Source organism: Lepus europaeus, chromosome 7, assembly GCF_033115175.1.
Source record: "Lepus europaeus isolate LE1 chromosome 7, mLepTim1.pri, whole genome shotgun sequence".
Lineage (NCBI taxonomy): Eukaryota > Metazoa > Chordata > Mammalia > Lagomorpha > Leporidae > Lepus > Lepus europaeus.
The window spans coordinates 2,508,275-2,532,767 of record NC_084833.1 but is presented as its reverse complement, the minus strand read 5'-3'; the positions used below and the strand labels follow the sequence as shown (position 1 = coordinate 2,532,767).

Genomic DNA, 24,493 nt, shown 5'->3' with positions numbered 1-24,493 from the left:
CCCGGCCAGGCCTCTCCCTGTGGGCCCTGGCCCATGGAGTGAGGCCAGAATGGGTGTCTCTCCCTGGACACTAGACATCCACTTGCCAGCACATGGGCGACCTGTCCCCAAACCTGTGAGGCCCACGATGCGACAGCCACCTCCGTGGGACCCCAAGCTGTGAGCTGGGCCTTAGCGAGAGTCCCCTGGGAAAAGGGGCCAGAAAGGAGGGGGGGAGGGCAGGCCCAGTCCTGGGCACACCTGCACCGGAGTGAGGACACACATGGGGGAGGGGCAGGCTGAACAGTGTCCCAGGACCTCAAGGAGAAAGTCCCCCTTGGAGAGAAGGTCTCTTAGGATGTCGCTAAGATGCCAGAGGGTGGCAATGAGACCCCACCCCCAACCCGACCCCAGGCGGGGCCCACATCCAGTGAGAGCAGTCGTAAGAGAACCCTCAGAGACAAACGGGCAGAGGCTGGAGGGACGCAGCCCCAAGCCCAGGATCATGGACGAAGACATGGCACGGGCTCTCCCTCTGAGCCCAGGAGCCAACCCTGTCTACACCCTGCCTCCGGGCTGCTGGCCTCAGAACCTGTCGTCTCCCGCTGCCTGGTTCCTAGAGCAGCCCAGGCCATGCTGCAGCTGCCCACGGCTTGGGAGGGCAACTCTCCGAGTGGAGGTGGGCTTGTCTACAGGGAAGCCCCCGGCTTGCAGAGGACCATGGTCCACACAACACAGCTGGGCTGCTCCCCATGGGCCCATGCCCGCAGCTTCCAGAGGTCCCTGACACGCTAGCACCCTCACCCAGCCCAGCAGGCCCAGCTCCCAGCTCAGGGCGAGATGGGGAACCTGAGCACCTGACCAGGAAGGGAGTGGGGCCGGCCGCCGTCCATGACAGCACACTTGACCAGGGTCAGCTTTGCTCCAGGCACCAACTGAGTCCACCCCTCACTTGGCCCAGCTCTTCCCTGTGCATCTCTGAAAACACCTCTGTTCCTGGATACAGGCCAGTCTGGGGGGCCTGTGGCAGCCATGTCAACCCCTCATGGCCGGGTGCTTGGTGGGAGTTCCTGGCCAGGGCAGGAGTCCGTGACTCAAGTCCTAGCCTGGGGCCCCTTGGAGGCCAGTGTGTGTGTGTCGGGCTGGAGTGGGCAGGATGTAGTCGGCACAGTCTGGGACAGGAGCCAAGTCCTCTTGCCAAACTTCCTGGCAAGGTGCAAGAGGCCAGAAGCTCTGTGGCCTCGGCTCCGCCATCTATGATGCGGGACCACAGCTCCCTGGAGCGGCGTGCTCACGGCTGGCCTGATGCTGCCAGGCATGTTGTGCACACGGCAAGCCCTGGGGCACAGGATGTGGGGCAGCCTGCTCAGGGTCCCACCTCTCTCACTTCTGCAGGCCAGAAGTCTCTCAGCCTAAAATCAAGGTGCCAGGGGGCCACTTCCCTCCGGAGGCTCCAGGGGGCCTTCCAGTGGGGTTCACAGACCGTCTGCTTTTCGCCTGTACCAGACATCCTCACCCCCAAATAATCCATCACTCCACCCTCTGCCCCGGCCTCACAGCCTCCCTCCCTCTGCCACTGACCTTTGATCTCACAGGGACCCTGTCCCGGGCCTTCAGCCAACCCTAAATTCAAGGTCACAGGATGAGGTTGTATCGGCAACCTTAATCTCCCTGGCCAGGGAGGACTGAGATCCATGGGTCCTGGGCTTTGGGACGTGGACGTCCCTAGGGGCTGTGACTCAGCCGCCCTGTGCCCTGCCCACCCTGCTCCCCTGTAGCTAACACAGGGTGGGGGTGTCTCCAGCCATCTCACGATGACTCACCAGATCCAGGCCCTGTCCTGGTGGCGAGGTTCAAGCTGGGGGCACACTGGCACGGGGACCGCAGAAGTCCCGCCCCTTCTCTCCTTGCAAAGCCCCTCCTCCGGTGGGTGAAGCAACTCTGGTCAGTAGGGGGAGCCCAGCCAATCACCCACTCAAAAGGCAGCGGCTCCGTGGGCGCCCTGCGTAGAGGGAGGGCTGAACAGTGACGTCAGCTGCTGGGGGGCGTCTTAGCTCCGGGCACTGGAGAAACACCTGCAGCCTCCTGCCCCTCCTCTCTGCCCCTCACCACGGGGCCCCTTTTGTCGTGGCAACGCCTGGCGGTGGAAGCCACCAGGTCAGCAGCTTCTGCACGAAGACATCACCATCCCAGGCCGCCCAGCGGACGGAGCCCAGCAACTGATCCTCTGTAAGGTCCGGTCCAAGGCAGGCCGTGATAGTGACAAACAGCAGCAGCAGGGTGCAGCCGTAGCCTCAGCCTGCGAGGGGAGCGTCCCGCAGATCTGCAGCCCGGAAAGGGACAAAAGGAAGCGGGGTCCCTGGGGCCTCGAGGCAGCACCTGGCCACGCTGGTGGCTCAGCCTCGGCCCCCGTGACGGAGCAGACCCAGGTCATTCTCGGCCGCCTACCTGAGCAGCCCCTCGCAGGGTGCCCTGGGGGGAACAGGAAGTGGGGACTCAGACCTGCTACGGTCCCAAAACGGTTTGTCCACTGCAAACTCACACGGAGCTCTCTCCCCAGAGTTACACGTTGGTGGTGTTGAGTGGAAGCCGAACCCCACGATGGTGCTTTGGGTGGACCCCCCAGGACCAAGGGGGCACTGAGACCAGATGGATACACACACACTTCCCAGCTCCCGCTACAGATGCCATGTGCTCCAAGAAGCCCTCACCAGACACTGCCCTTGGCCCTGACCTCCACAGCCACAGCCAAACGAAGCCTCTCCTCTCCCTGCAGTGGCCCGCAGCTGTGTCGTAAGGGCAGTGACGGACGCCTCAGAGCTCCGCCCTTTCCTGGTCGGGGCTCTCATCAGGGGAGGGAAACGTCAGGCAGCCCTGCAGTGCTCAGCACGCAGGCTACGCGCCGGCGGACCCCTGGACCTCGCCCAGCCTCACAAGTGCAGGGTCTGGCGCCTTCCGGTTGAAATGTGTAGGGACTGCATCTGGGGCGTGGCTGGCTCCCCACGAGGGGCGTGGCCTCTTTCAGAGCCCTGGGAGCTCAGGTGAGAGTGTGAGGCAGTTTCCACCTCCTTCACCCAGGGGGCCAATCTGGTAGGAGGGATGCCCCCGGGGTGCAGGGAGGCGTGTCCTGGGAGGTGCTGCTGGAATCACCAACAGGAAGTGGCTGAGCTACCTGCCAGGAGGAAACCCGCTGGGTACCGGCGGCCAAGAAGGAGGAGGTCGCCCACAAGCCAAGCTGGGAGCCTGGGTCCCCAGCAGCCTGCAGGATGGTGTGCCTGGAGGAACTCGCCATGGTCCCAGACTCACATGGGAGTTCAATCAGGGAAGGACAAGGTGGCGGTGCCGACAGGCTGGAGGGCACGACCAGCAAGGCCCAGTATCCCTCTGGGCGGTGGCAACGGCTGGGCCATACTGACTTTAAGGCTATTCTCTGAGACGGATGGGCACACACTGCTGCTTTGTACAAACCCAGTGAAGACACGGGGCCAGAGAGGAGAGTGGACGGGAGGAGGGCTTGGCCCAGGCCCGGCAGGGCCACACACAGAGCAAGGCAGCCTCCAGCTCTTGGCCTGGAGCCGGGGAGCACCCTGGTCCCAACGCACGGGAAGCCAGGAGGGAAGAAAATGACACGGAGGGGAAAAGGCACCAAGGGGCAGGAGGACACAGTGAGCAGGGACACGGGCTGCGGAGGTCACCGACACCTGAGGGGTCAGGAGTCGCCAAGCAGGAACGGGGGGTTAGCAGCCGGGTCCACAGGCCACAGGCAGGGCAGCTGCAGAGGGGGCCCCGCCTCGAGCTGCCCCACGCGGGGCCGTCCTATCAGGTGGCACCTCCCGCAGCCCTGCGGTCCTCACTGGGCTCGGCCGTGACTCAGGACCTGACACCCGTGCCCTCTCTTCCTTCCCCAAGTCCTGGCTCAGCTCTCACCTTCTCAGGGCGGTCACCTGAGTGTCCCCATTTAACTCAGCAGCCGCCCTTGTCCCCTGCAGCCTTTGCTGTTTTGAACTGCTCCCGCACCGGCTCGCCCTCTGCCGGGTCTGTGTCTGGCCGCCCGCGGAGACCTGTGTCAGCTGGCGGGCACGTGCCGGGCCGTGGGAGCGTCCCACGAGTGCTAGAACACGGCCACAAACTTGCCGGTTTCACACGGCAGAAATGCGCCCTGCGGCTGTCACGGGGACAGGAGCCAGGCACGGGCAGGGCTGCGCTCCCACGGCCGGGGCTCCGGGGCGGGGGCCTTCTCTGCCTCTCCAGCCCCTGTGGCTGCAGCCCTCTCCGCCGACAAAAACCCCCCCTCGCGCGAGGAGACGTGAGACGGCGTGCGGGGCCAGGTAACCCAAGATCCTTAACTTCCTGGCATCTAAAGGGGCCCCCTTCATCTCTCAGGGTCATGACCCTGAGGACCACACATGCATCTCGGAGCGGGGAGGGGAAGGGTGGGCCAAGGCCCCGAGGTCCCTGTCCCTGGTCCTTCTGTACATCCGAGAGCTCCTTCCTCATGGGGATCCAACACCAGGGTTGCTCTGGTCTCCTGGGAGGCCCCGGCTCTGATGTTTCCCCCCCGCCCCCGCCAGGGGAGCACCATGGTCAGCAGCACGGGCTGGAGGCACAGCACTGTGCCCCCCACCCTGCCTGTCCAGGCCGCGGCCCTGTGGTCACTCACATGTCCTCTGCCCCAGCGCCCTCCAGCGTCCCTCCCGGCTGCAACGCAGAGGAAGGAGGCGGGGCTTTTACTTTGCATTTCACAGACAGGGACCCTGGGTGCCGGTCTAGGGTCCTTCCTGAGCCCACCCCCAGGCCCTGGCCTCCAACCTGCTCTGAAGTCTAGGTAGCGCATCCAAGCACCCCCTCTCCTGGCCCTGGCCCCTGCCGGCCCCTCTGGGAGCCCCAGGGCTTGCCGTGGCGTCATGCTCACAACATGTGGGGCAGGGCCGGCCCCCACCTCCAGCCGGGTCCCTGCCTCGGAACTCAGTTCCTCTGGCCCAGGACAGAGCTCTCTCCAGTGCCTCCCCTTCCCGCATCACCAAGCCAAGCCCACGCCCAAGCGGCCGGGGCCCCACAGGCCCACTCTGGGCCAGGGGACCTGGGATGGGAGGTCTCCGTCTCCTCGCCGGCCTCCACCTTGACCAGGGCTCGTGGAGGCAGCTGTCCATCAGCCTGTGTCCAGAGGAGCCCACCCCTGCTGGGGGCTGGCGGAGGTCTCTAGTCCTGATAAGGGAAGGTTCTCTGAGCTGCGTCCCCAGAGACCTGGACGGGTTGCGTCTCTTTGTAACTCAGAGAACAGGCACGGGGGCCACGGAGGGCACAGGGCAGCCGAGCTCTGGGCGGGGCAGACGGCAGCTGCAGCTCCTCAGACTACACTGGACACTGTCCCTGACCAGCTCCTTGGTGCTGGGCCCACGAGTCTCTCCTCACACCAGGCCGGGGCGTGCCCTCCTTTCCTCGTGGGGTTTACTGAGTGCTGACAACGTGCCTGGTACTCTCCGTGGACAGGCCTGAACATGCAACCCAATCCCGACACCTTCTTCACCCTCTGTCATGGACAGACCCAATCAGGCATCCCACTCCTCCACCCCCCATCCATCCATCCACCCATCCACCCATCCACCCATCCACCCATCCACCCCTATCCATCCATCCATCCATCCACCCACCCATCTACCCCCATCCACCCACCCACTGACCTACTTGTCTGTCTGCCCATCCCCACACCTACATGTCCACCTGCCCACCCAGCCATTCCCTCACCTCCTCCCCAAGCCCCCGATGGCAGGTGGCAGGCAGGAGGAGACAAATGAGAAGGCAGGGCAGGTCCTGGCCGGGAGAAGCAGTGTGCAGGCACAGGACGCAGGGAGCGAAGCAGATCAGCCCCTCAGCTGCGCACTTGGCCCTGGGACCACTGAGTCAGCCTCTGCTTGCCTCTCCCTGGGCTCCCAAAGCACCAGACCCCAGCCACAGGTGGAGATGGACACGGACACTTCCCGAGAGCCGCAGGGTCCAGGCGCAGCCTTGGGGACACCCACCTCCACAACTGAACTCCTTGTCTCCTCCCTGGAGCAGAGACCCTGGGCCTGACAGTCTCACTGGTGGGCCATGCCTGGGCCCCATCCCTCATGTTGGTGGGCCCTGGACCCCCAGCCCTGTCCGAGGCAAGTTCACCAGCAGTGCCTTTGGCTGGGGGTCCTGGCACTTTCAGGCCCAATATGTAGAAGTTTATGATCAGAAGCGAGGCTGGTGCCACAGCTCACTTGGCTAATCCTCCGCCTGCAGTGCTGGCACCTGGGGTTCTAGTCCCAGTTGGGGCGCCGGATTCTGTCCTGGTTGCTCCTCTTCCAGTCCAGCTCTCTGCTGTGGCCCGGGAAGGCAGTGGAGGATGGCCCAAGTGCTTGGGCCCTGCACCCGCATGGGAGACCAGGAGGAAGCACCTGGCTCCTGGCTTCAGATTGGTGCAGTGCGCCAGCCGCAGCATGCCGGCTGTAGCGGCAATTTGGGGGGTGAACCAATGGAAAGGAAGACCTTTCTTCCTGTCTCTCTCTCACTGTCTAAATCTTCCTGACCAAAAAAAAAAAAAAAAAAAAAAAAAGCAAACGTGGGGATGGTAACGCTGTCTTACAGTTGGGAAACTGAGGCACCTGTAGGCCGGTGGTGTCAGCTGGGACCTGGGCCCTGGCGCCTGAACTCCCAGACCCAGGCCCTGCCAGGTTGGCTGCGAACCACTGGCAACTCAAGATGTGCAGAGCTGATTCCATGACTGGGACTCACCCACGTCACACCCTGAGCCCAGATGCCGAGGCTGGAGAAGGTGAGGCAGAGAGATGCGGCTGTCGGCCGGCCCAGGGTGAGCTGTAGCCGGCTCCCCTGGCTTCTGAGAGCCCAGCCGCGGGCCTCTCCTCCCAGCTGGCAGCCTGACACCGACCGGGTGGGAATGTTCCCACCATGGAAGCCGGCAAATTATACCCATCAGCACCAAGTTAAGACAGGGGCTCAAGAGGGTGGGTGAGGGGTCAGTGAACGGGGAAAACTCCAGGGAGAACGGGCGTGAACCTCCCCTCGGGCTGCGGAGCGGCCCAGAGACTCCTGTGCCACTCCCAGCCTCCCGAGCTGCAGTTGGCACCGCTCCATTGTCATGGAGAACTGGGCAGGTGCACCTGGCACTGCTCCGCCCCAGACCCTGTGGGTGTGCGCTGGGGGCCACAGGGCAGCTTGGCTGGGTGCAGCCTGGAGGTGCGCCTGAATGCCAGCCTCCCCCGCGCCTCCTCTGTGGCTTCACCGTCCCTGCCTGGCTGCCTGTGCTCCCCCCTCCCAGACACCCACTCGCCACCTGGGAAATGCACTAAATGTGGCCTGGGGATGCTCTGAGCCAGGAGCCTCCCTGTGGCGAGGGACTCGGCTCCCAGCCCCACGCGGGGACCACCAGGCCTCCTCCTGGCCCCACGGAGAAGCCCACTACGAGAGCGCCTGGGCTTCTGGGAGCATGGACGGCCTGCCCCAGAGCCTCCGCCTCTGTGAGAGCCCCAGACTGGGAGAGCAGGGCACCCGGGCCCAACAGGGGCCCCTGCCCTTCCCTCTCACCCACCGGCCACCACCTGCTGTCTCCACAGGCTCTGAGCCACAGCCCCCCTCGCCTTGGTGCGGGCACAGGTGCGAGCCACGGTGGGCAGAGCACACTCAGCGTGGCTGAGTTCTGGAGACAGCAGGCCTGCCCTAGCCCAGTCGGTAGCCCCTGGCCATGGAGGGGCTCACAACCCAGCCCGCAACCTGGACATTGACGGCTGCCCCTCAGTGCTTGTGGGGAAAGGTCCCAGGACCCCCAAAGTTACCAAAGCCCGGGGAAGCTGGATGCCCTTATAAACAGCGACGTGGGGTGGGTGACTGGCACAGGGGTTAGGCCGCCAGTGTGGACACTCGGGCCAGTGTGGCCCAAGACGCTGGGTCCCTGACACCCACCTGGGAGCCCTGGCTTGGGCTCCCAGCTCCCGGCCTCAGCCTGGCTCAGTTCTGGCTGGCAAGGGCACTTGGGGAATGAACCAGCAGATGGGAATTCTGTCTTTCTTTCTCTCTCTTTGCCTATGAGATAAACTTTAAAAAGCTCTCTAAATGGTGTAGTATTTGCATACGCAATCCTCTCGCAGACTTTAGTCATTGCTCGATTACTTAGGAGACTTCTGCCAGGCTGCTGTGGGGGAGACCAGCCTGGACACCTTCAGCACAGATCCACAGGCTGCTGGACCTGCGGGCATGGGAGCCGAGGACAGAGGGCAGGCGGCCAGGTTTGCGCATGGCCCCGGGCCTCATAACCTCTATGGCTGAAGTCGCAAAGTGCCGCGATGCCAGCAGAATCGCCAGTGGTGATTCTCAGGTGCACAAGGAGGGGCAGAGTGCAAGTGACCTTGTTGGGGGTCACAGGAGGCCAGCGGGGAACCTGGGGGAACAAGGACACCCTTCGCCCCCCTCCCTGATCACACGCACTCCTTCCCGTCCAGAGCAGCCTGACCTGGCCTCCCGGGGCCTGTGCTGCCCATCACGGCTCTGTGACCTGGCCATCAGCGCGCTCACCTCAACACAAGAGCGCACCAACCCCTCCCTGTCCAACTTGGGCCCAGCTGCTGTCCCTCAGGCCTGTGCCTGCCTCTGGGTGGGAGGTCCTGGCGGGAGCAGGAGAGGACACACCATTGGGCTTCTCCCCCGATGCTGGGCCTGGAGGGAGCTGTGTCAGCCTGGGTTCTGCCCTGGGACTGCCCACGCACCCCCGTCTGGCCTGTTCTCCAGCCTCCGGAGGCCATGCCTCTCAAGCTTTAACATGAAGCCCCCTTCCCCCCTCCCCAAAAGGAAATCTGTTGCGCAACAGCTGTGTGATTGACAAACACAGGTGGACACTGAGGGGACGCCCCAGAGCACAGAGCAAAAGGCAGAGGCAGCAAACTAGGACGAGTGAGGAGCGGGCTGAACTCGGGTGGTCAGACAGGAATCCATCCCAGAAAGACCGAGCTGGGAGAGGTGAGGACGTTTGTTTCGTTTTACGAAGATTTCCTTCTTTATCTGAGAGGCGGACTTATAGAGACGCAGGCAGAGACAGACAGAGGTCTTTCATCTGCTGGTTCACTCCCTCAATGGCCACAATGGCCTGGGTTGGGCCAGGCTGAAGCCAGGAGCCAGGCGCTCCACCCAGGTCTCCCACGTGGGTGCAGGGGCCCAAGCACTTGGCTGTCTATTGCTTTCCCAGGTGCATTAGCAGGGAACTGGATCGGAAGTGGAGCAGCCGGGACTTGAATCAATGCTCATATGGGATGCTGGTGTCATGGGTGGTAGCTTAGCCCGCTGCACTGCAAGGCTGGACCCAGGTAAGAATGTGTCTGAGGGATACTAAACGGCTCCTCTCCGAGCTGAAGCAGCCGCCAGCACACTGAGCACCATGGATGCAGAGCCCCTCGCGGGGTCCAGCGTCACAAAACTTCAGGGAAAGGGGAAACCTGACGTTGCTACAAATGTCTAGAGAAGAGCACGAGCGGCCACTGACCGTGGGATGAGAGGGGGCAGCTTGGTGACCACTCACCAGCATGACAGGGAGGCAGTGCCTCCACGGTGCAGAGGGAAAGCTCAGCACGGCGAGAGCTTGGAAACCCAAGACTTTTCAGACATGGAAGTCAGCACTCCAGAGACACTTTGTTGAAGTGGTTACTTAAGGATGTGTCCCAGCAGGACGAGGGCAAAGCCCAAGAGATGACACACCAGCCTGGTGGCTCAACAAGGGGAAACTGTAGAGCGGGTCTGTGCTCTGGGACCCGAGTCCAAACTGCCGCACACATCAGGGGCCGTCACACAGAACGGGAAGGGTCCCAGAGACACGGTGATGTCTCGGTGGCATGTAAAGATCCAGTTCTCTCTCTCACACACAGGCATCAGAAAGCCCCAGGGGGAAAGTAGTTCATGCAAAAATTATGGCTCTAACATCAAACTAAAATGTGGGACTGCTTTGAGAAGAAGGAGGAAGAACCCACCGGGTTGTGACATCAGGAAAGCCCTAACTAAGCCTGGATGTGTAGGGAGAAACTGGAGTCCCAGGACCATTCTCAGAGCTTGTGTACACACCCGTGTGCTCACAGAATGTCACGCTTTCTGCTCGGGCCTCACTTTTGAACGCTGCCTACGGACAGACCAAGACCTAAACACGTATCCACATACAGGGCTAAGTGGTGCTGCCTAAAACGGCACGGGACACGGGGCGGCCAGAGGCTTGTCCACAGGCAGTCAGGAGCTCTCAAGGGGTGAGTGCAGAATTGACCTTCCCCAGCTAAGAAAGAAGGGGTAAGCGTGGAGCCAGAGAGGCCTCCGTCAGAACACGGCCGCCGAAGCTCTCCACGGGAACACGGCAGAGGAAGGCAGCCCTGGCCGTTCAGCCAGGTGGGGCTGGCGGATGGATGAGGCAGGAAGGCTGCGCTTCTTCTCGGCTCCCAGGCTCGGCTGCGCGATTTGCTTAATTGATCAACCGTTCTTATTATGCTCATGGAATACCTGGATCAAAATCCGTAGAGGGAGGGAGACTTCAAGCCCAGAGCATGGCTGCAGGCAGACGCAAGAGAGGACAGATTTGGGGGGGGGGGGCAGACAGGACTCCTGCGGCCCTCGTGGGAGGGGGAGGTAGACTCCCACGTGGGCACTGTGTTGTCCATGGCGATGGACGCCACAGGGAAGAGCAATTTGGAGAGAAACCAGGACCCTGGGGACCGACAGCCAGTCCCCGGTGGCTGCATGTACCTTCCTGGGGAAGCAGCAGGGCTGGCCACATGGTGGCCACGACTGTGCCCACGGCCACCTCCATCTCGGGCTCCCCAGCGCCAAAAGCACCCAGGAAGGGAACGCAGTGGAGTGCCCAGCGATGAAGGGCGAAGTCATCTCGCTCGCCGCCCCAGGCCGTGTCCAGAGGGACGGCCGTGGACACTCTCATCAGCCGCCAAGCCCAAGCATCGCTCAGAGGCAGGAGAAGGCGAGTCTGCACGCAGCCAGTGAACACGCTCGGAGTTGGATCTGTCTTTTCCAAGCCTAACGGATAATAAAAAATACATAAAAAAATACCAAATCATGATGGGAGGAGAATGCAGGAAGTCGGCGTTGCCTGCCGTTCCGTTCTTACTACCTACACACAGAACAAAAGCTAGGTTTTCAAAGGAAAGCTGGGGACCCACACACGCGGCTCACGGCGCAGCACCCCTCTGTGTTGCTGCAGCACGCGCCTCCCGGGAGCTGCACGCGCTAGAGGTGTTCCCACCCAGCCTCCACGTGAGCCCAGCCGCAAGGACGGGGCCAGCTGCCAGCACAGCTGGTTTGCAAGCCGCTGGACTGAGGGCCCAGAGAGGGACGGCGAGCTGTCCGAGGTCACACAGTGGCTCTCGGCTAGTAGGTCCGAGAGCAAGCTCAGAGCAGCTCATTTTTCAGGGGCTCTACACGGCCCCAGGGGACGCACAGGTACACTTCTGTATGCGGGTGTGTGTCTAGAAGGAGCCGCAGGACGTCAACGGCAGAGACGGCGGCTGGAAGACACACTCGCTCATCACACGCTAGCGTTTCCGTCCCTGCTGAGACTTCCACCACGTGCGTTCCCAAGCACTCGTCTAAATATGGAGAAATGACAGCGGAGCCCCACAAAAACCAGCAGCTGCCGAACGGCGTCTGCAGCCCACCCCGCTTCCGAACCTCTCCCTGCGGGCTGCCCTAGGTAAGGCGAGCTCGGCTCTCGGAGCCCCTTCTCTGGCCGCATTCAGGGGCACACCCTACCCCCACCCCGGGGAGGGTGGGACGCGGTGCACAGAGCTCTGGATGTGTGGGGTAGGTGCCTTGAGGACCTCACTGCCAGTGAGGGTGGGGCCCGGTGCCCTCACGCCTCCAGGAAGTTGTTCCCTGTAGAAGCTAAGAGGATGAGCCGAGCCATCCCCTCGCTCACCCCCATGTCCAGCAGCTCCGCGGGCCCTTTCCACTCTGACTACACCCCACCCACCACTCGCACGGTCCCCTCCTCCCCACCAGCCCCAGCCACCATCAGCACTGGCCAGGATGTCGAGCAGCCTCCCAGCCGGTCCCCATCTGTCCTCCGCTTTCCTCCAGCGAAGGTCAGATCACACAGCACAGCACCCTCGGGCTGAAGGCCCACTGCCGCCCCCTGTGGGTACAAGGACGTCCAGCCCCTCTTGCTGAGCGCCTGGTCTCCCTCTATTACACAGTCCACTCTCTTCTAGCACACTGCTGTTCCTGCACTGCCAGGTCCTCTTTCCACCTCAGTGCCTTTGTACCTGCTGGCCCTTCTCAACCCATGGGTTTCAACTCAGAAGTCACCTCCTGGGGCGGGTGCCGTGGCGTAGTGGGCTAAGCCACTGCCTGCAGTGCCAGCTTCCCAGCTGCTCCTCTTCTGAGCCAGCTCCCTGCTGATGGCCTGGGAAAGCAGTGGAAGATGGCCCTGTACCTGTGTGGGACACCTGGAAGAAGCTCCTGGCTCCTGGCTTCAGACTGGCACAGCTCCTGCTGTTGAGACCATTTGGGAAGGGAGCCAACCGATGGACTGTGACTCTACCTCTCAAATAAGTAAATAAATAAAAACCTTAAAAAAAATGAAATCACCTCTTCAGAGGGACCCTCCCTGACCCCCTGCCCAGGGGCTCCATCACCTGCCACTCACTTCGTTCATGGCGGTAACCACGAAGTGAAACTCTGGTTGGTCCTACCATCACTAATCAGCTGTCCGTGAGTCAGCTTTCCGTTACTACAACTCGAGTACCTGAGAGGGGCTGCCTGGAGGGAAGAGGGTTACCTGAGCCCGCAGTCGGAACGTTCGCAGTCCAAGACCGGGCAGGCCCACTGGTCTGGCGCCTGACAGAGCCGGAGGACCACAGGGTGAGACGGAAGCAGAGGGAAGCCGGCCCTGCTCAGCGTAACACGTGTGCCCTGGGGAGAACTGCCTTCCAGGGGTGCACCTGCTCTCAGATCACGTCTCCCCCCTTCCTCCATGCATGCCTTAACCACTCACATAAGACTCTGGGGTAACTGTCTGAATTTAGGGAGCTAAATCCCAATCAGACGATGACACGTGAGGTTAAAGACCGTACTTATCTTGTTTGCCTCAGTATCTTCAGCTCCCAGAATATTCAGGTCTCGATAACTATGGGGCAAACAAGCGGATGGACGAGTGCGGTGGATGGGCAGACGCACACAGGCGTAGGTGGCTCGATGCAGGGATGACAACAGAGGCGTGGGGATGGATGGCACACGCAGGGTTGGAGGGGCGAGTGGCTGGCTGAATGGATGGAAGGGTAGATGGGGGGATGGGGGATGGATGCATGGGGGATGGGGGATGGGTAGATGGTTGGATGGGGGATAGGGATGGATGGGGGGTGGGGGATGAATGGATGGGGATGGGGGATGGATGGATGGGGGATGGGGATGGATGGGCAGATGCAGGGTTGGATGGGTGGAGGTGTGAATGGTTGGTTGGATGGATGGATGGAAGGGGATGGGGATGGGGGATGGATGGGTGGAAGGGCAGATGCAGGGGGGATGGATGGGTGGGGGATGGGGATGGATGGGCAGATGCAGGGTTGGATGGGTGGAGGTGTGAATGGTTGGTTGGTTGGATGGGTGGATGGATGGATGAGGATGGGGGATGGGGGATGGATGGGTGGAAGGGCAGACGCAGTGGGGATGGATGGGTGGGGGATGGGGATGGATGGGCAGATGCAGGGTTGGATGGGTGGAGGTGTGAATGGTTGGTTGGTTGGATGGGTGGATGGATGGATGAGGATGGGGGGTGGGGGATGGATGGGTGGAAGGGCAGACGCAGGGGGGATGGATGGGTGGGGGATGGGGATGGATGGGCAGATGCAGGGTTGGATGGGTGGAGGTGTGAATGGTTGGTTGGTTGGATGGGTGGATGGATGGATGAGGATGGGGGGTGGGGGATGGATGGGTGGAAGGGCAGACGCAGGGGGGATGGGGGATGGATGGGTGGAAGGGCAGACGCAGGGGGGATGGGTACACGGGTGGTGGGAGGATGGATGCGTGGTGCATGGACGGACAGATGGACAGATGGAACTTATTCAGCTCCGTGTGAGATCTTGAGATCTCCCCTGTGCCTCAGGTGGACTCCTCCTGGGTGACCTATGCTGGTAAGGCTGACGATCTTATCGAAGGGAGTGGATTCAGATTCTTCTTTCAACACTTTTTTTTTTAAGACATACTTATTTATTTGAAAGTCAGAGCTACAGATAGAGAGAAGGAGAGATCTTCCACCTACTGCGCCACTCCCTAGATGGCCGCAACAACCAGGTTGGACCAGGCTGAAGCCAGGAGCCAGGAGCTGCATCCGGGTCTCCCACGTGGGTGGCAGGGACCCCAGCACTTGGGCCATCTTCTACTGGGATGGAAGTGGAGCAGCCAGGACTCAAACTGGCGCCCACGTGGGATCCCAGTGTGGCAGGTGCTGGCTTTACCTGCTAGGCCCCAAAGTTGGCCCCAAAGACATTTTTAAAATGCCATTGAAATACTGACGAAGTCCTGCCTGACCATGACCTTGATCGACGTTGCCATGTCTGGACCCCATTTCTCCTACGCACTCAGGGCGCGTGGAGGGAAGGCCAGGGCTGGAGCACCGGGGCCCAGTGGCTGTGAGTGGCTGTGTCGAGCCACTGGGCCCCCCCACCCCCAGAGCAGGTTGTAGTGTGGTGGGGGAAGGCCAGAAGGGGAGAAGCCCCTCGCAGACTCAGAGCAGGTCTGCGTCCAGTCTCCTGACCCCGTCTTTGTTAATTACGTTTGCACCTGCAGGGGCGGCCCTGCCACACTCTGCCTGCCCCGACCGTAACCCCGCCGCCTACAGAGGATAATTGCCCAATGCTGGCGCAGCACCGGCTCCCGGCTGCTCGTTAGGCCGTTTCTAGCAGGAATTCTGCAGTAGGCTAACGAGCTGCTGGCTGTCTCAGCCCGACGCTGCGGCGTGCTCGCCCTGTACATGCTCTCCGCCTGCTCCATCAGATAAGCGGCGCTCGGCTGTCCCCGCCAACGCCAGGGGCTGGGGCTCCAGGGGCACTGAGACCCGCCCACCTCTTCAGCAGCCAGCTCCCGCACTGCCCGCCCTCTGTCGTCCCGGCCAAGTTCACAGTCTGGTCTCCAACACAGCAGCTGTCCTCGGCCTAACTCCTGCACCCTGGAAGGACAGACTCAGGTGGTCACGCGTCACCCAAGGGAACTCGGTTCTGGGCCCCCCAGCTGCGCTCGGGGAGGTCAGGATTCTGTCTGCGCCTCCCTCTGGGGCCGGGCTGGGGCAGCCACACCCTTGCCTGGACCTCACCTCAGGCAAGCTCCTCACCTTGGCCTTCGCTCCTCAGCCTCAGTGTCCGAGCAGGTGGATGACACACCTGATCTCCAGGTCACTCAGGGTCAGCCCAGACAGTGCTGGGGCCCGGAGTGGGGGGAAGGGACACACAGCGCCCTCCGGACTCCATGTCTGTTACATAATCGAGGTGCGCGAGGCCGCGCCGCCCCTCCTTCACTGGGGCAGGCACCACTGACCCCTAATTTTGCTCAGGGCAGGAGCTTTTTGACCTTAGCTCAGAAGTCACCAGGGACCTGGCTGTGGCCTTCGGCCTGTCTTCTCTGTGGCCTGCCTCCTGGCACAGCAGGTGCTCGGAGCAGATGTAAAGCGAAGGCTTCCGTCTGTGCCCGGAATCACTAGGGGCGGGGCTGGGGTTCAGTGATTCCGTTAAGAGAGGACGGGAGGGCAGGCAGCTCAGCCCCTCCGGTGGCCTGCTCCGTCACCGGCTGAACCGCCACGGGAGCCGCAGGTCAGTGGACTGAGCCGTAGGCTGCGGCCCCGGCACACCCCATCTGCTGTTGCTCACGTGGGACACTCTGCAAGGGGACCCCAGCCAGCTTGGCCTCAGGGTCAAGACAGCAAGTCCTTGCTCCGTGCCCTTGTGGGGAGGCGGCCCTGGAGGTGCCGCTTCCAAAGCCAGCACCCCAGGGCTGACCTGGCCGCTGCTCTCTGCCCTTGAAGCCGGCTCTGCCGCGGCCTGAGGGCCAGCTACCGCCTGCACCCTTCCAGCTTTCAGAGAGCCTTGTCCCCGAACCCCCCTGATGGCCCTAGAAGCCACTGAGGCGAGAACCCTCCTGGTCACTCCTGGGCCCCAGGCACTGTGGATTGCTGGCTCCGCCAAGACTCTCCCCACAACAGAAGCACCACGTGAGTCCAGCTGGCCGTGGCCACCTGCCCAGGGTCCACTTGCACACGTGGCCTCCTGCTGCTGTCGAAATGACCCATCTGGCCCAAACTAGAACTCAATAGAAGCAGCTAGGGTCAGGCCTGCCTTCTGGGAGCTGCTGGTTCCTGTGGCTATGCACGTGGCCAGGCCACGGACGCTACCCAGCTACAAGATCACAGAATGGACTATCAGAGGCAAGACTGGACAGTGGGCAGTGCCCGACTCCTGTCCTGGGCGTGGTTTTCGTGCTACAGCACACCCAGGATGCGAGGCAGGCTGGGGAAGAAGCAGGCGTCAGAACCAAGTCTGCCCAGGAGGCCGGCTCCTGAAAACGCATTCGAACCAATACCTGAACACAGCGCCCACGGCGACACCACTTGTCACAGCCAAGGGTGGAGGCAATCCAAGCGCCCGCCAGGGGGTGAACGGACCAGCCTGGGGAAGGTTATCCGGCCTTAAAAGCACCTAAAGATTTGGACAACGCTGCCGCATGGCTGGACCCGAGGGCGCCACGCCGAGGGAAGCACATGGACGTTGCGGGATTCCATGTATGTGGGCTGCAGAGGGCAACAGACTCAGAGACGGGAGGTGGAACGGGGTCGCCACGGGCTGGTGTCTGGGGGATGGGGTGGTGAGGGCTGCCCAGCAGCGTGGCTGTGCTCCGTGCCCCTGAGCCACGCCCTTGTGAGAGGCGAAGACGAAGAAGGCGCCGTGGTGTGCATTTCTCCACAACAATGGGAGACACTGGACAGCCGGACCCATGACAGCAGGTGGCCACATGCCCTGTGGGCTCGCTACACAGAACACCCTGGAGAGGCAAACCCACCGAGGGGCCCCCGGGGGCCGGGCGTGCCTCAGGCTGTGAACACACTTTACAGTGGCAAAGCTCACGTCAGGCGGATTTTACCTCCATAAAAACAAACTAACCCGGGCGGGCCCGAGCCCCTCCTTACAGACCCGGGGCCAGGGGAGAAGCCCCAGGCTGGACCTCTCGCAAAGGGCTGGCCCCAGGACTCACCAGCCCTGTGTGCCCACTCCCAGCCTCCCCTCCTCTTGTGCATCACACGCTGAGAATGCTGCGTGGGGTGGGGGCCTGGGCTCCCCACAGACAAGGGTCCTGCCCAGCGTGGAGGCGGAGCTCGGGCAGGGGGACACTCAGTGCCGGAGCAGCCGACACGGACAGAGATGCTACTGTTCTCCGCGGGAGGGGCACCACTGCGGGAGGGGCACCTCCTCCCTGAGCAGGCCAATAGACCCCACCCTAACCTCAGGCCCCCGCAGACCTGAGTCGTCCCCCCGGTGTCGGCTGCAAGAACGTGGATCCCCCGCGGAAGCCAACCCTGCGCCCTGAGCCAGGTGCAAGGCTCTGAGCAAACCAAACAGACCCCACGGGGGCAGGGTGGGGGCACTGGGCGGAGCGGCTCCGCCCACCTTCCTCAGCTCTGCCCCCACAGCCATGAGCACAGGACAGGCAGATGTGTGAGTCCACACTTGAACGTTCTGCCAGAACCCTTCTCCCCTGGGGCTGCTCGCTCCCTGCCCATGCCCCCCGCCCCCACCCACCGAAAGCCGGGCCGGCCGCCTCCTCTGGGGCGGCCCCCGGCTTCACTCCAGCCACAGGGGCGCTCCAGTGAGACAACACGCACCCACCGCACGGAGGGCTCCTGTGCCCAAGGAGGCAGCGGCTTACCTGACGGCGTCGAAGCTGTCGTAGGAGCCCACCGTGTAGTGCCTGAACAGCTTCTTGCTGCGGTCCGCACGGGTTTCTGCACGGAGAGGAGGGAGAAATGGTTAGCAAAGCCTCGGCCCCGCACGCCGAACCCGCACGGCCTGACCCCTGGTGCCGCGGGCCAGTACAGAGGCAGTCCCGGCGGCCTCGGCCAGGGAGGAGGACAGAGCCCTGGCACCGTCCAGGGGACAGTGACGGCCCAGGCAGGCAGCAGAAGCTGCCGGAGTGGGCCTCTGAGGCAGCCAGTGTCCTGGTGAGTCTGAGAGCCCGCAGGTGGCTGCCACAGGGGAAGAGAGCGTCTGTGGTTCTCGTCCCGATTTCTCCTGGAAACAAAAGAGCGAGCGCACTTCGCAAACAGGACGGTGACTCCCGAGTGAGTGCTCCACTTGACACGGCAGGTTTGGACTACGGCTAGCGGGAAGTGACACGAGCCACCATTAGCTAGGGCTGTGTGCATGTAGGGGGCCACGAGAACTAGGAGGGACCCTGGTTTGCTGTCTGGGTATCTTCCTCCCAGTGAAATCCCTCCTCCCACCCCCTCCCCCCAGCTTCCCTGCTAAATCCTGCAAAGAGGCACAGACATGACGCTGCCGGCTTCAAAACTGAAACTCCGGAGGCCCTCGCTGCTGGCAGGCAGGCTCCACCCAGATGCCAGGCCCCACATGTGCAGCTCAAGAGCGAGCCCGGGCGAGAGTACTGGGAACAGAACGGGCTCCTTTTATGCCCAGAAGTGCTCGCGGTCCCCCCAAGGCACACTGCCCTTTCTCTTGCTTTATTTATGTATTTATTTAGATTTATGTACTTGAAAGGCTGAGAGTGCTAGTGTGGTCTTCCATCTGCTGATTCACTCCCCCAATGCTCACGATGGCCAAGGTCTGGGCCAGGCCCAAGTCAGGATCCAGGGTCTCCCATGTGGGTGGCAGGGGCCCAAGCACTTGGGCCATCATTGGCTGCTTTCCCAGGTGCACTAGTAGGGAGCTGGATTGGAAGTGGAGCAGCCGGGACTCAAACCAGTCCTCTAATATGGGATGCAGGCATTGCAAACTGTGGCTTAATCCACTTCGCCACAACACTGGCCCCTGCGTGCTCCTTTCCCACAAAGTGTGGAGTTAGCCTCCTGGGCAGCAAAAGCTGGTGAGCCCAAGACTACATTTCCCAGCTGCCTTTGCACCAGGGGTGGCCATGTGACTAGTCCCCACCAATGGCATGTGACCACAGCTGGACTACATTTCCCAGCTGCCTTTGCACCAGGCGTGGCCATGTGACTAGTCCCCACCAATGGCATGTGACCACAGCGGGGGAAGGTGCTTCCCCTCTTCTCCCCTTCTGCTTCTGCCAGCTCCAAGCTCAGAACTCAGGCCCTGGAGGAACGTGGCATCCACAGTGAAATCAAGATGCCTGTGTCCTTGCGCCCTGGGCAGGGGCGGGGATCAGGCGTCCACTGTATCAGGCTGCACTGTGGACGTCATCACAGTAGCTGGCATTGCCTTATCAGACAGGCGGCACAGACATGCCCTCGTGACGTGGCTGCCACGGCCTCTCCACCCGAGGCTCTGAAGATGCAAAGCTTGACAATGCGCGAGCAGCCGCCGGGTGCTTCCTGTGCGCCAGGCCCTGTGGAGCACTGTGCGGCCCACACAGGGGTACACCGGCCGGTCGGCCAGCCGGCCAGCAGTGCCGCCAGGGTGGCCCCCTCTCATCTGCAGGAATAACTCCATTTCCGTTGGGCCATCACTCATCACCTGCTTCTCTCTCTGGTATCCAAGTAACGCAGGCGACGGCCTCCAACCAAACAGGCTGCCAGCCGATGAGACAAAGCTACAGACCAACAAAACAACTTACTGCACACAGAGCCCTGGAGAGGAAGCCGTCCGCACTGCAGACAGGGCGGCTTTGTTACACTGTACGTAAAAAGGCCCCCGGGGAGATGGACAATGTGGGGCTGCTAGGTGCCTGCCTGTCAGTGCTGCACCGTCACTAAAACACTGAGTTCCCCCGCACCACGCTCTGTGGCCTCCTGGGCGCCCCCGGGGCTGGCACAACTGGACCCATTTTAGGGATGAGGACAGTAAGAGCTGCCAAGACAAAGCCACCCCCTTCCCCCCTACCCCCTGGGCCTGCCAGGGCCAGGATCCTCACCTGGCTGAGAGAGAGACTCGGCCTCCATGCTGCAACTCCCAGACTCCCTGGCCCCCGGGAGATGCCCCACAGGCCCCTCCATCCACACTCAGAGGCTGGGACCTGGAGCCCTCTGCCCCTGGTCAGATAGAAGTGCAGCTTGGAGGCAGGGCCTTTGGGAGGTAACTGGGACTGCAGGTGGTCACGGGACCATGAGCGTGGGTCCCTCGGGGGCGTTAGTGGCCGATGAAGATGAAGACGGGTGTTCCCTTGCACTGCCTCACCAGGGGACGCCCTGCACCCTTCCGGGCCCTGCAGAGTCGTCACCAGCAGGAACGGCCTCCTCAGAGGCGGCTTCCAGCACCAGGAGCCGGGCCGACACGCGCTCCTACGTTACCCAGCTACAGCGACAGAAAATGGCCAAGACACCTGCTGTCCGGCTCCAAGTAGATACACAACGTAAACGCTTGCTGACCTCAGCTAAGGGCCCTTCTCCAGCCAGGGTGCTGTTCCCACCTCCCCTGAGCTGGCACCCAGATGTCCCCCTTCCCTCTTCCCAACCCTGCAGGTTGCACACACCTAACCCCCTGGAGCCAGGCCCTGCACTCTGCATGAGAGGCAGAGAGAGGTGAGGAAGCAGAGGGCTGACTGTCCACGGACTCGGCTAGGGACCCAGCGGGGGCACACGGCATGTGGCACAGCTGGAGGTCACACACGTGTGGGGCCCTGGAGGGACGAGGGTGAACCTCTGTGGGGTAAGCATAGGGGCTCCCAAAGCTGTGCAGGGGCAGAGGGCTGCCCACGCCTCTGCTGCTCCTCCTTGCTGGGTGTGACTGCCCTGGGTGCTGAGAGATGACTGGTCCAGGGCCCTGGCTGAGGTCAGAGGTTCTAGTCCCCAGGGCAGAGAGGAGAGCATAGAGGAACCTGTGTGTGTGTGTGTAGCGGGTATGCATGGCAGGGGCATGTGTGCATGGGTGTGTGTGTATGAGGTGTGCGTGGCAGGTGTGTGTGTGGGGGGTGTGCATGGCCGGGGTGTGTGTGCACAACAGGTGTGTGTGTATGGGGTGTGCATGGCCAGGGTGAGTGTGTGTGTATGAGGTGTGCGTGGCCGGGGTGTGTGTGTGTATGGGTGTGTGTGTGTGGCAGGGTGTGTGTGCATGGGGTGTGTATGGGGTGTGTGTGTATATGGGGTGTGTGTGCATGGGGTGTGTATGGGGTGTGTGTGTATATGGGGTGTGTGTGTGTATGGGGGTGTGCATGGCAGGGGTGTGTGTGTATGGGTGTGTGTGTGGCAGGTGTGTGTGTATGGGGGGTTGTGTGGCAGGAGTGTGTTTATATGGGGTATGTGTGTGTATGGGGGGTGTGTGTGGCAGGGTGTGTGTGCATGGGGTGTGTATGGGGTGTGTGTGTATATGGGGTGTGTGTGTGTATGGGGTGTGCATGGCAGGGGTGTGTGTGTATGGGGTGTGTGTGGCAGGTGTGTGTGTATGGGGGGTGTGCGTGGCAGGTGTGTGTGTATGGGGTGTGCGTGGCAGGGGTGTGTGTGTATGGGGGTGTGCGTGGCAGGGGTGTGTGTGGCAGGTGTGTATGGGGGTGTGTGTGGCAGGAGTGTGTGTATATGGGGTGTGTGTGGCAGGGGTGTATTGGGGGGTGTGCGTGGCAGGGGTGTGTGTGTATGGGGGTGTGCATGGCAGTGGTGTGTGTGTATGGGGGTGTGTGTGGCAGGGGTGTGTGTGGCAGGTGTGTATGGGGGTGTGCATGGCAGGGGTGTGTGTGTGGCAGGTGTGTGTGTATGGGGTGTGTGTGTGTATGGGGGGTGTGCGTGGCAGGGGTGTGTGTGTATGGGGGTGTGCGTGGCAGGGGTGTGTGTGGCAGGTGTGTATGGGGGTGTGCATGGCAGGGGTGTGTGTGGCAGGTGTGTATGGGGGGTGTGTGTGGCAGGAGTGTGTGTATATAGGGTGTGTGTGTGTATGGGGTGTGTGTGTGGCAGGTGTGTGTCAGGGGTGTGTGTGTATGGGGGGTGTGCGTGTCAGGGGTGTGTGTGTATGGGGGTGTGCGTGGCAGGGGTGTGTGTGTATGGTGTGTATGGTGGTGTGTGTGGCAGGTGTATATGGGGTGTGTGTGTGTATGGGGGGTGTGCGTGGCGGGGGTGTGTGTGGAGGGGTGTGTGTGGCAGGTGTGTGTGTATGGGGGGTGTGCGTGGCAGGGGTGTGTGTGGGGGTGTGTGTGTGGCAGGTGTGTGTGTATGGGGGATGTGCGTGGCAGGGGTGTGTGTGTATGGTGTGTATGGCGGTGTGTGTGGCAGGTGTATATGGGGTGTGTGTGTGTATAGGGGGTGTGCGTGGCAGGGGTGTGTGTGTGGGGGGGTGTGTGGCAGGTGTGTATGGGGTGTGTGTGGCAGGTGGGTGTGTATGGGGGTGTGCGTGGCAGGGGTGTGTGTATATGGGGGTGTGTGTGGCAGGAGTGTGTGTATATGGGGTGTGTGTGTGTATGGGGGGTGTGCGTGTCAGGGGTGTGTGTGTATGGGGGTGTGCGTGGCAGGGGTGTGTGTGTATGGTGTGTATGGCGGTGTGTGTGGCAGGTGTATATGGGGTGTGTGTGTGTATGGTGTGTATGGCAGTGTGTGTGGCAGGTGTATATGGGGTGTGTGTGTGTATGGGGGGTGTGCGTGGCAGGGGTGTGTGTGTGTGGGGGTGTGTGGCACACATCATCACCCTCATCATGACGACCACCGTCATTATGTGTCTCGGAGAGGCCCCAGGGCTAATGGGGAGGGAGGCAGACCAGCTCGCCCCCCGGAGCGAACCATTGTTTCCACTGCTTTCTTAACCGGGTAGAGGTCAAGGCCAAGCTTCCCAGCAGGCCGTCGCACAGTAGGCATTCAGCCAGGTTCCCGGGAGCCACACTGTTTGGAGGCCGTGAGGAAAGCAGCCCTGCGGCACAGGGCACGAGGAGGCTGCTCTGGCTGCTGCCCTGGGTGGGGGAGCGGTGGCCGGTGAGGACGACCAGGCAGAGCCACGTGGCATCGCCTGGTCTGCATTTTTTAATAAGGTTTATTTATTCATTTGAAAGGCAGAGCAAACAGCATCTGTCACCTGGGTGGGCGCAGGAGTCTCTCTCCGATCCTGTGCCCTCTCCATGCTGACCCGCTCTTCTTGAAGCAAACGGGATGGGCTTTGGAGAGACGCCAGTCGGGGTGGGCACAGCGGCTGACACGGCTGCTTGGGATGCCGGCTTCCCAGAGTCCCAGCTGCTTTGCTCCGGCTCCCTGCTCATGCACCTGGGAAGGCAGCGGATGATGGCCAAGGGCTTGGGTCCCTGCACCCACACGGGAGACGCAGTTCCCGGCTCCTGGCTTTGGTCTGGCCTAGCCCTGGCTGTTGCGGGCATTTGGGAAATGAACCAGTGGACAGAAGATCTCTCTCGGTCACTCTGCCTTTCAAATAAACACATTAATTTTTAAAAAGATTCATTTATTTTTATTTTAAGGCAGGACAGAAAAAGAAAAAGAGGGAGGGAGTGAGCGAAGGAGGGGGAGGGGAAGGGCGGGGAGAGGGAGTGGGATCTCCCATCCGCTGGTTCACTCCTCAAATGGCCTCAATAGCTGGGGCTGGGCCAGGTTGACCAGGAGCCTGGAGCTCCACCCAGATCTCCCACGCTGTGGCAGAGGCCCCAGCACTTGTGCCATCATCCACTGACTCCCAGGTGCGTGAGCAGGGAGCTGGATCAGAAGCAGAGCAGTCCTCTGATGGGGGACGCAGGCGCCGCGGGCGGGGACTTAAGATGCTGCGCCACAGCCACGGCACCAGCCCCAGCTCTTCCCCCTCCCCTGCCACCGCTCCCCCCGCCCCGGGGCTCCCCAGCAGGTGAAGCAGGTGGAGCAGCCTCCTTTCCTCCTTCGAAGGCAGTGAGTGAACCTGCGCTTCCGGGCTGCTGTCCTGGCTAGAACGTCCTTCCCCTAGCGCGGATTTCACTGCCCTGCCATACCCCCAGCTCCTGCAACACAGCGGGCACGCAGAGGGTCCAGCGACCACGGAATACGCAGATGGATAAAACCCACTGTCCCTCGCACCCTCTGCTCCCACTCAGTGCCGGGGGCCTCTCCCTGTGTCTGCCGTGGCGAAGACGGCAGGCGGAATGCAGGGTCAGCGCCTCCCGGGTGCCATGGTGACCACCACGCTCCTCCAAGCCCACAACCCCATGCCCACCCTGGCCAGGGCCGTCACCCGCTCGGTTGTGAAACAGATGCCTGGGCCTGAAGCCCCCCGGGCTCCCGTTCTTCTCCCCTCCATGTAGCTAGGGACTTGTTCCTGTTCCCAGGAGACGCCGTGAGGCTGAGCAGCCCACACAGGCAGCGTTCAGCTGGAGTGCCCCAAAAGCCGTGCTCTGAGTGTGGCCTAGAAAAATCTACATTGAAAGGGGGGAAGAAAAA

General features: G+C 62.0%; 1 protein-coding gene across 5 annotated transcripts in view; it reads right to left on the bottom strand.

Annotated features, from left to right (window-relative positions):
* The window catches only part of SHANK2 (SH3 and multiple ankyrin repeat domains 2), a 399,303-nt gene that overhangs the window by 132,455 nt on the left and 242,355 nt on the right, over positions 1-24,493 (bottom strand). For all 5 annotated transcript variants that reach the window (XM_062195675.1, XM_062195679.1, XM_062195676.1 and 2 more), the window contains one exon: positions 17,905-17,980. In XM_062195675.1, the coding sequence (XP_062051659.1) occupies positions 17,905-17,980 (76 nt within the window). The remainder of the gene's footprint in view (positions 1-17,904; positions 17,981-24,493) is intronic.